Raw genomic sequence first — 17,763 nt, 5'->3', positions numbered from 1 at the left:
AATAAATCAGCCACGAGCTAACGTCGTGACCAAATGAGCCATTCACATCCTCCCCAGCACACACCGCTTCCCAGATATCAATCCATCAATCTGTGTCTCTCTCTCTCAACATCTTAAAGTCCTCCCATGTATTCTGCATCCCTTGGCATAACAGGGATTTGCTAATGGTGCAGCTAAGTTCCTGCCTTCATGGAACTCATGTTTTTGTGGGATAGAAGAAAGGGACTATTTTAGATTGCCTAGTAGGGAAGTCTTCTCTGAGGTGGTGAACTAAATGAAATGAGGGAGAGAGCCATACACGTCTGGAGAAAGTCATCCGAGTCAGAGGGCCAGTAGGCACAAAGGCCCTGGGGTAGTAATGAGCTTGGCACAGTCCAGGGACAGAAAGTGAGAGGGAGGGTGCAGGGCAGGAGAAAGGTCCACGGGAGGAGAAGACCTCAGAAGGTAGGTAGGAAGGGCCCAGGTTAGCAAGGGCTTTGTCTTCCTTGGAAAGAGGGTTTTACTTTGATTTGATAGATGATCAATATTTTAAATTATGGATGTTTGAGCATCTCTTCAGGGACTATCCCGGCCACTCTTATCTGAGATTCTGTGATGGAATTGCCAAGTAATAGCACAGAATTAATGTGGTGTTTTCGGAGCTTCATTTGATTCAATCCCAAATCCCTTGCTGTTCCTTAAGGAGCTGGTTGGAAATTGCTAGATGAGGATAATTAGCAGAAGGAGTAGCCGTTTCACCAGGCAGAATTCTACCCACGTGTGTAGATGTGTGTGAACTCATTTCAACAAGAGAATTGAGGCCCCGTTTCTCTGTCATCTACTCTGCACTGAATCCCTTTTTGCAATCAGCTCTGAAAAGCCCAGGGTACGGCAGCCAGAGATCTCATTTTCTCTTATCACAGAAACAAATCATAACTGAATAGTACTGAGACGTACCTGGCCCCTTCTGTGGCCTCCAGAGGAGCAGTCCATCTTTCCCCATTGTTTTCTAGTGTCCCCAAGTCCCAACCAATGGCCCCCCAGAGGTCAGCAGCAAAGGACTCGGAGATAAACTCTTTCTTCATGAAGACATAGAACCAAATTTTTGTCTTCTATTATCTATTGGGAGTCACATGTCTTTGTAATCACTCTTCAAAATAATGAGGTAAAGATGTCATTAAATTCTACTTAAGCACCCCCCTTCCAGCTTCAGTTCTCATGCAAACAGTGATGCTATTGAATTAATAGGGTTGCCAAGCAGGAAGGAAATTGGGAGACCCAGGTAAGCCCACTCTGTAGAGCAGGGAAATTGGTCCATCGTTGCCCACGAGGAAACTTTGCAAAGGTCCAGGATATGAAAAAGGAGATTCCAATTTAGATTCCTGAAACCTTTGTCATGATAGACAGCTACAAATGTCAAATTTGGCTTTTTCCTAATAAGCCTCCGTGTTAACGATTTTTGTTTTAGAAAATTCTTCCAAATAACGGGATCCTGAAATCAGCAATATTTGGGGTTTGGGGTTGGGGGAAGGCTGTTCTCCACTGCAGTTTCACAGGCTGGGTGCCTGTTCTCTGCAGCAAGGTCAGTGTTGGGATGACCTTGGGAAACACACATAACTGAGGACAGAGGAGCAGCGTTTCCACATCACGGTGACTCTGAGACCGGGAGCTAATTTCCCAGCGATCGCACCGCTTTTCTTATGAGGGAATAATTGACCCATTTATGGTCTCGTTTCAGCTCGTTGCAGATCCTTGTGCCAGCAGCCCTTGTCACCATGGCAACTGCAGCAGCCCCAGCAGCAGCCCCAGCAGCAGCAGCAGCGATGGCTACCTCTGCACTTGCGACGAGGGCTATGAAGGTCTCAACTGTGAACAGGCACTTCCCAGTCTCCCAGCCTCTGGCTGGACCGAGTCCATGGTGCCCAGACAGCTTCAGCCTGTCCCTGCCACCCAGGAGCCTGACATAATCCTGCCACGCTCTCAGGCAACAGTGACACTGCCAACCTGGCAGCCGAAAACTGGGCAGAAAGTTGTAGAAATGAAGTGGGATCAAGTGGAGGTGAGCTCATTGTATGGTGTATATTTTCACATAAGAAACCAGAAACGTTAAGATAATTCTAGTGGTTCTTATCTGAGCAATAAAGATGGAAGACCTATAAAGTTTTCTATCGAACCAAAACGTGGGTAATGTTACTCTGTACCTGTGTGTATCATGGCTTTGCAAGTATAAAAGGAGTCAATGAAAACCAAAGTGAAGGAGATTATTTTCTGGAGTGATATCCACATACATTTCTGTGAGATAATCTTTGATTTGGGGGCAGACACCTCAGTGTAGAGTCAAATAATCAAGTCATTGTTGAACTGATTTTCCTTCCTAGGGTATGTCTTAGTCTGTTTGGGCTGCTGTAACCAAAACACATAAACTAGGTGGCTTATAAACAACAGATGTTTATTCCTGACAGTTCTGGAGACCAGGAAGTCCGAGATCAGGGCAGATTTGGAGCCTGGGGAGGGCCCACTTATTCACCGAAGTGCCTTCTGACTGTAACCTCATATGGTTCAAGGGGGACAGGATCCCTCAGGCCTCATTTATAAGGAGTTAGTCCCATGCATAGGGCTTTTCCCTCGTGAGCTAATGACCTGCCCAAGGCCCTGCCTCCTAATACTATCAGCCTGGGAGTTAGGGTTTTAATATGTGGATTTGGGACAATACAAACTTTTAAAGATCTGATTTTTTTTCTGTTATCATATTACTGTTTAGTTTTTATTTTTGGTACCTTGCAATATTTCCACGGGATTTAGTCTATCAGGTTTGACTGTTATACCTTCAATCTCTTCTAAAGTCTCATCCTGCTGGGCACGGTGGCACGTGCCTGTAGTCCCAGTGACTCCTGAGGGTGACAAGATGACTTGGGGTTCAAAGCCAGCTTTAGCAACTTAACAAAGCCCTAAGCAACTTCACCAGGCCCTGTCTCTCAATAAAAAATGAAAACGGGCTGAGGAGGTGGCTCAGTGGTTAAGCACCTCTGGGTTCAATCTCAGGTACCAAAATAAGTCTCATCCTGCGGATTTTTTAACAGGCTTCTAAAAGTTGACATAAAGTATAATTTTGCTGACTAGAAAAGTTGGAAGGCGAATCCACATCAAGAATCTGAGGTGACACTGGTAGAGCATAATTCCACCCCACATCTCCCACTATATGTATCTGACATCCACATAAACCCAGTGACCTATTATTACAAATTTCATAGCTTGAAAAACACATGGGTCTTTGCGAAGCATGTATTAGAGTTGAGGAAGGTGTCTAAAAATGTCCCTGATGTTGTAAAGGAGGCAGTGAAGTTTCTTCTCCCATTTTCTTGCCTGCTAACCGGTTGACCCACTTCTTTTTAGTGCCGCTCAGTTTACGAAGGCCTCGTTCTGACTGCAGGGCAGTGGTTCCAGCTACCTAAAACGCTGTGAAACTGGTTCTGATTTCAGACTCTTAATAAGTGCTTTGAAGTTAGGATTTGAATCCCTCCTTGCGGGATGCGCCTTTATTGAATGTGAACGAGATTTGATTCCAAGTTTATCAAGGAGGCATCCTTTAAAGAAAATCTCCCCCCACCAGCCATTTCAATCTGTTTATTAAAGTCATGCTTTCCTCAGATGGAAAGTGTAAAGAAGAAATGCTCCATCTTGTAGTCGTGCTCTTTGTCTTGGGCTGTTGGGCTGTTGAAGAAGCAGGTTAGAAGTGTCGGCAGGAAATAGGGGGGGATGCGTTTGGGCTTCCCTTTTCCATGAAGTAATGCTGCTTTGAAAACATGAAGCGATTTGGAGCTTAGAGGACTGAAACTCAACCACCAGTGTCTTTTCCACAAATTTAACAAGTTGGAAGTCTTTGAGTATCAAAGGTGGATTTTAGCCACAGAATGTAGCTCTAGGGTGTTCTGGCAAATAAGTGTTGGGGGAAATTCCTGACCATTTCTCTACTGTTTTCAGTCGATTCTGTGATGGGGAAGTGTTTTCATACTCCTGTTTTCGGCTGCTCTAGGTGAAGACAGTTAGTTAATTAATTCAATTTAAAAATGTAGGTGTGGCCCTCAGGAGAGAAGGAGGGCAGCTTCCCTGCATGGCCCAGGGAGCTGGGCCAGGTGCTCCCTGTCCTTGCAGGTGTGAAGGTGTGCTCTCCTGGGCACTAACACTCACAGCCACAATCCCTCCTGTTCTTTAAGCATTCAGTCCCTTGTCAGCACCAGGATGCACAAGGAACAGAGAATGAAAAAGAACAGGGAGTGAAACCGTGCCTCTTTTCCTAAAATAGCGTATTTATCCATTTTTAAAGTCCTGGAAACCCGTAGACAGCTCTTGTGGGAGCTGCAGTTCATAAAGTCAGGGCAAAGTCTCCTCTTCTTTCAAGGCCTAGTGCATGTGTCCCTTCCAGCTGGACAGCAGCCTCGTCTGGAGAGGCTCAGGGGTGTGGCTCACGGAGTTGTGCTTTGCGACCTTGCCTTATACCTTATACCGTGATCAGCCCAACAGCATGCCTTCCTTTTCTCCAGGTGGTCCCCGACAGCGCATGTGGGAATGCCAGCTCTAACAGCTCTGCGGGTGGCCGCCTGGTGTCCTTCGAAGTGCCACAGAACACCTCAGTAAAGTAAGAAGATTCTTGATCGAAATTTGTTAAGATTGCGGGGCGCAGTGGCGCATACCTGTGGTCCCAGTGACTCAGGAGGCTGAGGAACGAGAATTGAGAGTTCCAGCCCAGCCTGGGTGATTAAGCAAGACCCTGTCTCTATAGAAATTAAAAAGGGCTGGGAATGTAGCTCTGAGGTAGAGCATCCCTGGATTCAATCCCCAGTACTGCAGAAAAAGAAAAAAAAAACAGTCACCAGAACCTGAAAAAACACAATAGCCATCCAAACCACCCACTCCCACGGAACAGCTGCTAAGCTTAGTACTAGCACCTGTGTGCTGGGTGGTGCCCACAAATGTACCTGTCAGCACCAGGATGTGCAAGGATCACTGTAAAGGGGCAGTGGTCTGCAGATCATGAACAGAGTCCATAGGTAGACGCAGCCCATGCTGCTGGAAACCTGGAGGAAGCTGTCTCAGAAGAGGACTTCAGAGTTGGGACCCAGGGGGCTGGAGATGTGCAGGGAGGAGACTGGATTGGCCGAGGCTAATGTGGGGGACAAAGCCCTGAGGCCTCAGATGAGACCTGGAACCAGGCACCTCATCTCCCACATGACTGTGGCTTCCAGAATTACTGGCCTTTTAAGATATTAATAGAACATTTGGTTAAATTCATTTGCATGATTTATCCCAAATTTAAAATTCTCACATTACAATTTTCTCCTTCAAAGCAAGCAACTGAGTGTTTTGTTTTGTCTTAAGTTTAAGCTTCTTCAAATCACAAACGGCTCATGGTCCCCAGGGGGAGATGGAGGAGAGGCAGTGGGAAATCATCTTTCCTGCATCAGAGAAGTCATCCCTGGGGACTTGCGGTAGGGGGAGTGGGGGCAGACCCAGCACCGCAGTGTCCAGCCTGGCTGACACCCCCTCTGCCTGGCCTCCTTTGTTCCACCCTCCCCACACCACCCATGCAGTCTCTGGACATTTGCTGTCCAGTTGTTGGGGATTTTAGAAGGTTGGGGACATGAGGTCCTGATCAGCCATTTCAATGCATTACTTTCCTTTTAAGGGACTGTGGGCACTCTAGTCCTTTTTCGTAAATATGGGTCCTTTTTGCCCATCTTGCTTTCCCAATAGTGGCATCTGGAAGGGGACTTGGTCACAGTGCCCCTGCACCCTCCTCCCCAGGTCTTGAGGTTCCTCTGATAGGGGAAGCGCCAGAAAGGGCAGTGGACTTGGACACAGGAGCAAGGTCCCTGCAGGGAGTAGGGTCTGAGGCCACTCCCAGCTCCACCAGCAGGGGGACCCCGGTCCTCAGGGTTTTAGGTGCTCACAACAGCTGAAAGCCCTGGTCCAGAGCCGCATGAGGGAGTGCAGAGGAGCGCTAGTGACTAACTCGTGTACTAGTTTCCTTTTTAAAAAACCATCTCCCAGGCCTTTCTTGCTCAGATGATACTACTTGGCTCTCATAAGCCTGTCTGAATTATTCTGGTCTTCTGTCCCTTTAAATACTTTTTTTTCCCTCTCTCTCAACAAACCTGAGACCCTGTTAGGCTGTAGAACTGGATGGAAATGACCCAGACTGAGCAAAGTCAGAATGCCAGATGATCTGTGGGCACCCCAATCCATGTGTCGGGTTTCCTAGCCCCTTACCATTTAATTTATCCATGCATTCAGTTGTTACCAAACTTTCCTGAGCCCCTTGGAGCTCTGTATTGGGGGAACAGCTCTGCAGAGAGCACCTTAGGAACCTTCAGCCAGAGGTGGAACCAAGTCCTTCCGGGACACAGGGAGAATGGGCAGCTGCTAACGGGCAGCTGGGTATTTCCTGGGTGGAGATGGAGGAGCTGGGAGGAGACAGGGTAGCTCCTCCCTGCTGGAGCCCTGGGTTACTGGGATAAGGTGCAGGAGTCGGAGCAGGGAGGGGTTGAGGGCCTCTGAGGGCAGCTCATTCTCTGGATTGTATCCTGAAAACCACAAGAAACCAGGGGAGACCTGAAGGGGCCAGGGAGAATGACACAGTTTGCTCATTTGGGCAGTGAATACAACCCAGGGGGTCCTGTTGAGTTGCCGTACACATTTGAGATAAATTTAAGCAAGACTCTTTACGTGGTGTGGATTTGTCTGTAAAAGAACCAGTGTGCTCTTTTTATGATTTTTAAAAATGGTTACCAAGGTGCGGCACCCTTCAGTTGCCCTGTGGTGGTTTTAAGCAGGTGGGAGTTAGACGTTTCTAGTAAATGTGGGGAAACTTGAAGAGATTTTCAATGACATCATTCCTGTTTTCAGAATTCGGCAAGATGCCACTGCTTCTCTGATTTTGCTGTGGAAGGTCACTGCCACGGGGTTTCAACAGTGCTCCCTCATCGACGGAAGAAGTGTGACCCCCCTCCAGGCTCCCGGGGGCCTTGTCCTCTTGGAGGAGATGCTGACTCTGGGGCACAATCACTTCATTGGTGAGTCACAGCGGTCTCCTCCGTACCACGTCTGATTCAGCGCAGCCTTGGTTGGTGTTTGGACATAGACTGGAAATCTTGCTCAGATACTATGAATTCTAGATATCAACTATTTTAGATATCTATTTATTTTCCTCCATTTTAGATATGGTTTGACCTGGAATCAGAATGGATTTCTATTGTAATATCTGAAGTGTGGCTCAAAGTGGAGGAAGCAGGAGCTCTGGGTTCCAGAGACTGTGTCCTGAGCCGCTTGCTCAGATGTCACAGGAGGGATTACAGCTTCCTCTGGGCTCCTTGGCCTCACACCCACTGCTGAATGGGCCTCTTGCAACTTTTCACTCTTTCTTGCCTCCATAATTTAACCTCCTTGAACTTGTCACATATCCAGATTGTTGTTTTTGAGTTTCTCTGTGGAGCAGAAATGTCCTTCAGACAGCCAAGCCCCCAGGTTCCCTTCTCCAGTCCCATCCATGCCCCTCCCGAGGGCTGCACCTGGACGGTTTCGTAGGTGACCTTTCCCCTGGCTTAGCATTCTGACCGTTTCTGCCACTTGTCCTCACCCCTCACCTGGCGCAGGGCACTACTCGAGTTGGAACTTGTAACTCTAGCCCCTTAATTTTGCTGATGTGAGGGACTTCATTAGAGCTTCTTCCATCTGTAGCAGCCACGTAAAGACACAAGCTGAAGGGTAGAATCTGCCCCTGCCAGTCTAAGGCCCCCACCCGTTCCTGCAGCTCACACTTTCTCGTGTTCAGCCAGGTATTCCAGCGTCCTCCTTTAGAGCATGGGATCTTTACACCTGTTTGAAGTATTAACTGGCATTTATGCCCTTTTGCTTGTAACATGGGTTTAAGTTTGGACGGACACAGGTGCAGGTGGGGATTAATAGGGATTTACCAGCATTAATATAAATGTATCTTTTGAGATAGGAGAAATTCTGTGAATTCACATACAGTTTGAACTCATTTTGCTAATGCAATTTTAAGGAAAAAAAGATCTCTCTGGTTGAAATTTATTATTCCTGGGAGGAATAATAAATTTCTTTCTTTTTTCCCCCAGTGCTGGTGTTTGAACCCAGGGCCCCTCATGCAGCTCTTGCACTCTCAGCAGGTGCTCTACACTGAGCCGCACTCCTGCCCAAATATATTATTCCTTAGAGGAATAATCTTAAAACATTAATTTCACATACTCAAAATTGAGGGACTCTTTCTCCCCACATTAGACTTTAGGTCATCACGGGGAGGCAGTGAATTTGAGTAATGTCATTTCTTTCCAAATACCATTTCTTTCACTTAGAAATGTTGTGATCTGCTGTCTTAGATTTCCTGGCTACAGCTGGTAGGGCTCCTGTTTGCTGCAGAGCCTGGCTCCACAGCAGAGATCCCTGCCTCCCTGCTCCTCTCCCTGAGGTGGCGGGCGGTCCTGTCGCCAGCCCCTGCAGAGGAGCGATGGCCAGCTTCCCGACAGTGACAGTGATAAATTGGCTACACCTACACACTGCCAGCCTCCTCCTTTACAAGATCTCTTTGTCTTAAAGAAACAAAATGTATCTTTTGTAATCAGGGAAGAAGCCTTATGCTTACTACATTGACATGTGTTTAAAGCTCTTTTTATTCTGTTAACAAAGGGAGCTTAAAAAATAAAAACTAAAAAAAAAGGAGCTTAATAAAATAATTCACTTTCCTAATCTGGGCTCTTTAGGCATGAATTTTAGCAAAGACCATTTTGGGGAGCACAGTGACACATTCATGTCACAGACGGACAGGTTGGAGCTAATGCAGGTGGGAAGAAAACATCCATGTCAGGGGAGGGCAGAGTTCCAGAGCGGTGTGGTTCAGACCCTTTTGCTCCCTTCTAGGAAGAAGCTTGGAAAACTTACAGGGGTGGACTGTCTCCTGTCTCTCCACTCTATCTACAGACCCCATGCACTTAACCTCTGGCCAGGGCATTTCAGTATTCCCATGCAATATGGCAGAAGGATCCCTTCTGTGTCTTGGGGAGACCAGGTTGTTTGCTGTCAGTAGATTTGAATACCTTTTAAAAATTAATTATTTTTTAGGTTATGGTAATCTATTATGAATTAAGGAGTATAATCTATTTATTTTTTAAATCGATACATAAAAAAGCATAAAAGTTACAGGAGTAGGGGTCCGCAGGATACTTCAATACACGTGTACCTCGAGTAGCATCTGAATCAGACTGCACACCTCTAGCTCCTCCAACGCTTTTCGAACCTTCATGGTGAGAGTGAAGGTATGGTGCAGTCCCTTCTTCTACCCTTGTGAAGTCGTCTGCTGAGCGTGTGATGTCCGGCCCAGGCCAGATGACCCCAATGTGCGCGATTCAGCCTGTTTCAGTGTGCCCACAGTTAACTTTCTTAGTTTTCCTTCGTGACCATTGACTTACTCACATTTATCCTGTTTCAGGGAAAAAAAGCAGAGAAGTTTCTATGACGTGTGTGACCCTCGTGCCTGGGTCCTCTCTCCCAACCTGTTCCCTCCTGAGTGCCCACCAGAGTTCACTCTCTGCCTTCTCCTTAATCACCCCTTTTGGTTTTCGTCAGTGCATCTCTCCCACATTTATTATTTGCTTTCTGCATTGTTTGGGGGTAAATGATGAAACCACCTCTGTTTGCGCGTCTGCCCTGTGGGGCGCATCAGAGGTGCTCATTAGCCTGAGTGACTCAGTCACCCCACAGTTTGTGTTTCCAGGGGGTCAAGTCCGTCGGGTTTCCATGAAGCGCAGTGTGACTCCGTGTCTTTAGGAGGCGTGAATAGACTTTTACTCGCGGTGGCTCGAGCACATGGATGTGAGGGGTGACCTCAGGGGCGAGGCCCAAGCAGCCCTCTGGGAAGGAATGGGGAACCATGTCCCGGGTGGAAGCCCCTCTGGACCCCTCCCAGGCGTTTCCTCCTCTTGTCTCCTGCCCCAAGGGACAGGTCTCCTCACTTGTGCTTGGTGGTCCTCGCTCGACCGGGCCCATCCCCAGCTGCATGGCACCCCAGACTCTCCCTCCCTCACACCCGCAAATCCATGCTTCCTCAAGTCCTCATTTAAACTCTCCTGGTTTGAGTCTCTGATATGGAAATTGGCTGCCAAAGATCCGACTCCACGTGGATTCTCAAATCTCCTTTTACTCTTACAAATTCTGACCCCCACACGCAGCGGCCTGGGACACTCTGCTCAGTCCTCCCCTTGCCCTGGAGGCCCGGGAGCCACGTCAGCCTCACCCACACTTCTGCCTACCTGCTCGCTCAGGGGAACACCGATTTCCCTTCCACACTCTTCTCTCCTACTCCAGACTTGTTGTGAGCTGGATCGGGTAGTCTATCCCTTTGCCCTTCTTTGAAATTGTTCTCATTTTCAGCCAGATCATTCATCTTCTTCTTCTGCAGTCCTCTACTTTCTTACAGTTCCCTCCTTACTTTCTTACAGAAAGTCCTCTACTTTCTTACAGTTCCCTCCTTCTCTTCTCCTGCTCCTAACCCCTGTTTTCTCGGTGGCTTTTATCAGGTACATGTTTGTGCCGAGCTTTCTTGTGGTTTCAGCACATTTTTATGTCTATGTTATAATGGAATATTTCATCCAGACCAGTGGTACTTCATTTATGATCCCCGGAGATTCTCCTCTTAGAACTCTAGATTCCCTTTAATTCACAAAGGAGTAAACAGCGTGAGGTGCGGCCCATAGGAATGTCCTGGTATCATTTTAGCCACTGAGCCCTGGAAATCAGTAATTCCTGGAATTTTTAAACTAATTTCTTGGTTGGGTTGGATGGTTTCCAAGTCTGCCCATCACCCCATAACCTCTTTGTGCATCCTGGGGGCTGGGGAGTCCTCCTTGACCTTACTTTTTAGTTTAAGGCTTTTTTTTTTTTTTTTGGTACCAGGGATTGAACCCAGAGGTGCTTAACCACTGAGCTACATTGCCACCCATTTTTATATTTCATTTAGAGGTAGGGTCTCACTAAATTGCTTAGGGCCTCAATAATTTGCTGAGGCTAACTTTGAACTCCTGCCTCAGCCTCCCAAACTGCTGGGATTCTGGGTGTGTGCCACCGCTCAGTTTAAGACTCTTGTTTTGCAAAACGATTCCTATAACAGTGTCTTCACGTCATTCCCTTCTCTTGAGAAACAAGGCAGGAATAGGGAGTTTATAGAAAGGTGAATAATTTTCTCTTGTTAAGGCGATAAGACTTCCCTGGTGCAATAGTCTTTCATGGGCCCAGGGGTTTAGTTTTTCATGGACTTACCTGTGCATTTGTCCTCACTGGAATTACAGTCCTGAGGAGATTATAGTCTTTTGAGTCTAATAGTTTATTTAGGCATATTTTAAAAACAACAGAATTCTCAATACCCAACCAATACTGTTATTCTTAGGCAAACGTTTTGCACTCTGGGCTCAATTGCCCCTGATTTTGGGAGTCACGGGGTGCAAAGGTGTATTTCATGGATCCTGTGGATCTCCTAAAAATGCATTGTGTGCATCTCTGCATCTTTATCAGGAGAGTCAAAACTTCACTGGATTCTTAAGGGCATCTGATTCCCTAGAAATTTTAGAGCCACTAAAGCTTTGTGTGTGATCCTGTGAGAAGACATAGGACTTTTAAGGTTCTTTGCTTATCCACTGAAGTTTCCTTTGACAGGTTTATCTGCTTCCTAAGTCTGTATCGAGGAATTTAATCTAGTTTTATTCACTTACGTTTGTGGGCAGCAGGACTATTGGAAATATTTAGTCTGTTAGTTTAGAAAACTGGAATTGCGAGCCTCTATTTCTCAGACACTTTTCTAGTTTGCGAATGAGAAGATGATTTAGGTGTCATCTCTAGGTGCGTGGGGTGGCAGGGAAAGACAGGGACAAGTGCCATGACAAGGAATGTGCAGAAGTGGCCAGAGGACTCAAGGAAGGAGCAGCAAACTCCACCAGGGAAAGAAGGGCAGGCAAAGTGTTCTCCTGGGAGGTGCGGGATGGGGTGTGGCACTCGGTGGCCCAGGCCTCTGTGTGATTAATTTAATAACAGTGCTCCACACTACTGGCTGTCACAACTGGGAAGGAAGTTTAATTTCAACAAATATATAACAGAACCTAGAAAATCTCACTACCTTGTATTATCTCTCTTCTTAGATATGAGCAAATTTATATCAAGTGAGGTGCTCAAGGTATGGATCATGTTTTTTGGATTCTACATTCATCCTCCAAAGAAATGGAGGGAATCTTCTGGTCTTTGATGTGAATTTTCGGGTAGCCCTTTGGAGTCTTTAATGAACCTCTGTTTTCTCATTCTGGAATGATATCTTTTCCCTCCCTTCTGTTCCTATAAGCCACATCCTTCAAAACACAAGTTCTAAACATAACTTAGGTCAGATTGGGGTATCTCATCTTGCACATCTGGTGGAGAGAGGGATTTGGGGGGAAGTTTTCCTGAAAACCTGGAACATCACCAGGACACTCTAGTTGGGGTAGGAGTGGGCAGTATTGTAAGTGAGCTGGGCAGTATTGAAAGGGGAGAAAGTTCCAATGGAATAGTAAGGGCAGGAGCTTTTGCTGACCTCTCTGTTTGGCTGGGGAGCTTCCTGAAGCCATGTACAACAGTCATTGCTTGTTTTGGGGGGTGTATATGTAGGTCAGCAATTTAGGCCTTGGGATTCTAGACGGATATTTTTTGATCTCATTCACTTCTTGATGAATTATTTGGTTTCTTGGTCAGGACTTTAACTCAGCAATAAATAGTCTGATCCGCCTCTCCCTATCTGCCCACCATTCCCCTCTCGTTCTTGTCTGGCTTCCAGCTCCTGCGATTGCTTCCTGGCCATGGGTACCATGTAGAGCAGCCAGAATCCATCTCCTATGGGACGCTCACTGTGGCAGGGAAGGTATAGAGGAAGGAGAGGCCAGGGACAGACCAAGGCATGTCAGAAGGAAGGACACCCCTGGGGCTGACGGGTGCACAGCCTCCGTCGTCCTCCTGGTGGAAAGGGCTATGCAGAGATGCAGGATCAAAGTGGCTATTCACCTGTGGCAGCTGCAGGGACCTGAGGGCCCACTTATCTCTTTCCTACACACTCTAACCTCAAGTTATGTTTCTCCTTCCTCTGATGTTCATTTAAATTTGCATTTTGCCATTTAGTGTTATGTATTTTCTGTAAGCCTCTTGGATCATAAAAAATGAGTTAGGATATAAAGAAATAAGACAGTGGGAAGGACAGTTGATTTTCAGAATGTCCTTTACTGTACCTACATTACATTTTCATTGAGCATGACTTTTTCAGGTCCATTAGCTTAGGGATCAATATTTGCCTCTCAGCTGAGACCCAGCAAGGCAGGGTTGATTTTCTGAAATGTTCTAGCCCATCTTCCCAAGCCCCTCTTTCTTGCATGCAGCCTGCTGCCACACCTCATTCTAAAGTTGCCCCTTAGTTCTCCTGGTGCCAGGCTCTGTTCTGTCACCTGCAGCCTCCAGTGTCCAGGCAGGCTGTTCACTGGTGGTGGTGGGGGGTGCCACAGTGTATCTTACTATCCAAATCTGGGCCTAGGGGGTCCCCGGACCCTGGACTGAATGTTAAGCTGGGTTCTTCCCTTCCACACGCAGAGCTCCTGGGCTTCTGTCGGCTTCCTGGAGTAAAAATCTCTTTCCTTCCAGTGTAAGGTCCCCATGCCTCCAGTCCCGTCCCTGTGACTGTCACCCTGTCTTGCTGCTGCACAAGGAAGACCCCTCCTTTCCGTGGTCTGGACTCTGACTTCTTGATGTTCCAGTAGCTCTGCCTTGGACCATGCTCCACTCCTAGATGCTGACGCCTGCCCAGTGTGGGGCTGCTTCTTTCCTGCCTCTGAGTCATGGGGTTGGATTGCTGTTTCTGGAGGTGTGCCCAGACCCACCAGGCACGTCCCCTGTGTGCTTCTCTCTGCATAAGACAGGCAGCATTCAGCTCCATTAGCATAGGGATCAATATTGGTATCTCAGCCGTGACCCAGCAAGGCTGGGTTGATTTCCCAAAATATCTAAGCTCATCTTCCTGAGCCTCTTTCTTGCATGCAGCTGCTTCCACACCCCTTTCTAAGGTTGCCAGTGTGGTCTTTACTCTGGCTCCTTCCCCAGTGGCTTTGCTGGTTGTTGGTCTCTCCTTTTCCTCTAATAACAGCGTTTGCAGCCATCATCACACAACTCAGTGTCTGAATATTCTCTTCCTTCACCAACTTTTTTTTTTAATGTTGCTTTTATGTCATTGAATTGTAGACCTCTACAAAGAAGAGACGATGTCCTAGCTCCTGGCAACCATGGTGACCACAGGGTGCTCACCTGGCTGATCACATTTGGTTTAGACAAAAGTTACTGCTCCGTAAATGCCATGCGAAGAAAGTTCCCAGCTGCAAAATGTCAATCTTAAGAAATCTTTGTAGATTTTCATAACTCATCTCTGTGACATTTAAATGCCCCCTTTTTATTACATTAAATGTATTTTAGAGGATCAAATGCAAAAAAAAAAAAAAAGAAAGATAAAGAAGGCAGAAACTTCTCATCCTTTTGGGAGTACTACATCTTTCCTTTAAGTATCTTTCTCTGGGAGCTAAAATAGTCAAAGTTAGGAAAGGTTACCACCTATAGAATCATTAACATCTTCTTTCTATGGAAATTTAAGATTTAAACATGAAAATGCAAATATTTCACCTTTTTATGGTCATCTTAAAACCAGAGTTGAACAAGGTCTGTGGAGCTTATTATAATAGAGAAAAAAAAAAAAAGAAACCCAAACTTGGATGTGTTCAAACAAAAAGTAAAAGCTAGAGAAGACCAGAGGGAGCATGGAGCTGCTCTGAAGAGCACAGCTTACATAAATTCCTACACTTCACATTTGCTTATAAGAGGCTTCCGTGACATTGAAATGGCACTTAAACTGAAACCACACTTCAGTGTTATTAGTAATCAGGATTATTGTTCATTTTCTTTTTGTCATTGAGTATTAAGATCAATGAGCATTAGGATTGTTGAGTATTAGGATTTAAAAAAAAATCAGTTGTCATTAAACTTCATGTCCTGCTCCTCTCTTCCTAAATATTGTCGCGGTCAGCATCATTTATTTATTGTGTGGATTGATTATGATGATAAATTGAGCATTATTGAAAGCACCCCACCATGGGCATGCATGGCAGCTATAGCTGGCCATCTGCAGCTCAGAGGCTCCACTGTGCTGCAACGGGGCAGATGACTAAAGATTCGTGAGGTGTTCCTCTTTTCCTCCAAGCCAGACCTGTGAGCCAAGCAGATTCCTGGTCTTCCCACAGGCCGGATAGCTCTGCAGAGGAATCTTCTACAAGCTCCTCTGGTGACTCGTTAGCACACTAGAGTTTGCAGATTCCAAGAACTAACTGAGAAGTAAAGGATGACCCTATGGTGGAGTGAAACCATTCCAGCCCAGATATAGGGCAATGGAGCAAGGTGCTCAGGCGCTTCTGTGGTTTTTTGAGGTTTGCTTTCAGAATTTAAGACAACACACTGGCTGCGGATGGTTCTCCTGAGATTGGACCCAGCACCCTAGGCGGAGAGACTTCCTTGGTTTCACAAAGCAAACCCGAGCTTCATCTTTGTATCGTTGATTCTCCTCTTCTCTTCACTCCATTTGGTTTTCCTCTCCTTCAGTCCTTCACTTAGAAAAACAGTGCATCTTACTTACAAATAAATTTAGAAAAATCGAATGATAAAGAATTACTTTTATGTTTTAAAGAATTTCTTATTAACTCTGGAAAGAAATACCTTATTTTGTAACTAATGGTAGTGAATTTTGGTCCAAATCTTACCCACAGAATTTGATGAAAACATTTTTGCAAAGCCTTCCTCGCTTCCTCCAACTTAGAGACAGCCCTCCTCACACCTTTGCCAGTTTGTCTTAGCTTTGGCCAGTGCAGATTTCAACTAAGAAAGTGATTTTTTAAAATTGCCTCTGTGGAGGCCAAATGCAAGCCTTCTCTCTTTCTTCTTCCTAAGGGGGTTGGTTAGAAGAGAGGGAGGGGGAGAGAGGAGGAGAGGAAGAAAGAGGGAGGTGAGGGGGTGGGCAGAGAGGCAGGGGGGAGAGCTTCTCTGTGCTAAATATGTCCCCCCCCCCCGCAGTGGTTTTCTCTCAGAGAAAGAAGGTAATTTTCCAGTTACTCTCTCTTGAAAAATTAAACAAAAAACAGTTCTATTGTTTATTTCTTATTATGAAAGTGATATGTGGAAGGAAGAAAAGGAAGACTGAAATTTACTCTGATCGTCTTCCACTGGCAGAGTACACCTGTCTTGTGGCATTTTCTTGAAGACACCTTTCTTTGTGTGACAGGACGTGCATACGCCCACACACGTTTTGGGGAAGGAGAACATAATTCATGTATTGTCTTGTCTATTTTTTTGAACATTTAATGTCCCCCTAGCTTTCCTTTATGCTAATAAATGTCAGTCTGTAGTGTTCTTCTAATGGTTGGGTGGTGTTCAGTTGGCTCCACTTATGATAATTCAGTTACTCAATATGCGATTGTTTAACAGTTAGACCCCCCTCCCTCCTTCACCTTTTAAACAGTATTCCAAACATGACTATCAACACCTCTTTGTGTCTTTTCTGATGGGTTAGATTTCCAGATATGGAATTTGCGGGGTCAAAGGGTTTATATATCTCAATGTCAAATTTTGATGTTTGCTAAGAAATTAACTTTCTGCCCAGTTTTCACTCACAATAGCCAGTTTACCAAGGGCATTGGGCACTGTTCTTCCTCCCTCGGCTTTTGGCTAACTGTTCACCAGATTCCACGTGACATTTACACACACGCCGCAGCAGCAACTCCTCACCAATAAAGACTTGTGGGCATCTCAAGGAGAGGAGTGGTCATGGCGTGTGTCCCTCAGGAGAAGGTGTTACGATGGCTTCACCACCGTGTGGCATTTGTACTCCACAGTAGTGGTCAGTGCAGCAGCTCCCTGGTGTCACTGCGTTTGCACATCAGAGTGGACATGGGTGGGGGCATGGACACAGTGGCCGCTGTTCTCCGGGTCTCTCTCGTATCCACCTGTTCTAGGGGTGTGTCTTCCACTGCTGTTGTGCACACCTTTGTGTTTCAGAAGGCTGAAATGTCAGTTCCACCTCCCCTGCCCTTCCTTGGCTTTCCCAGTACACCATCCTGAAGGTAGATATTTCAGTTCCTTTTATCATGGGCTTTCTATGAGGCTGGAATGATTCCGTGAGAATAGAGCAAAGGATGTTCCAGAAAAGACTAAAAATTGGAAAACCTATCATGGAGGCTTGAGAGAGGAACATTTAGCTGTTTTCCTCCCAAAATTATGGGAACCGTGATTGTTTTTGGCAAAGGTCTTGAGTGGGCTACTCAGAGCAGCAAGTAAATGGGCCAAAGTGGGGGTGTCAGCAGGGGAGGGGGGATCTAGTTTCCAGTGAGGAATATAAATAATTAGGATTGAATTTCAAAAAGACTGCCTTGCTCCGTCATCAACAGTGCTCTCCCTGACATTTGGATTCTGAATGCCACGGTATTTTTGGTTTTCACATGCTTCCTTAGCAAGCCGTGCTCTTTGAATGCTGTAATTGTGAATTTGACCTACGAAAGTTATATTTGCTGGGTAGACGAACGGGAAATCTCCTTAAAGGAATACCTTGAGAAATGCTGCTGGGCTACCTCACTACTACTGAGTGGCAGCCTCTGGGACATTACCCTGATAAAGCAGGGTCCGCAT

At 46.1% G+C, this 17,763-nt stretch overlaps 1 protein-coding gene across 1 annotated transcript in view; it reads left to right on the top strand.

Annotated features, from left to right (window-relative positions):
- Positions 1–17,763, top strand: part of Dner (delta/notch like EGF repeat containing) — a 297,502-nt gene that overhangs the window by 122,061 nt on the left and 157,678 nt on the right. The window contains exons 2-4 of the mRNA XM_026396251.2: positions 1,718–2,038; positions 4,521–4,615; positions 6,883–7,049. Of these exons, the coding sequence (XP_026252036.2) occupies positions 1,718–2,038; positions 4,521–4,615; positions 6,883–7,049 (583 nt within the window). The remainder of the gene's footprint in view (positions 1–1,717; positions 2,039–4,520; positions 4,616–6,882; positions 7,050–17,763) is intronic.

Source organism: Urocitellus parryii, chromosome 1, assembly GCF_045843805.1.
Source record: "Urocitellus parryii isolate mUroPar1 chromosome 1, mUroPar1.hap1, whole genome shotgun sequence".
Taxonomy (NCBI): Eukaryota; Metazoa; Chordata; class Mammalia; order Rodentia; family Sciuridae; genus Urocitellus; species Urocitellus parryii.
This window is presented reverse-complemented; position numbering and strand designations above follow the sequence as displayed.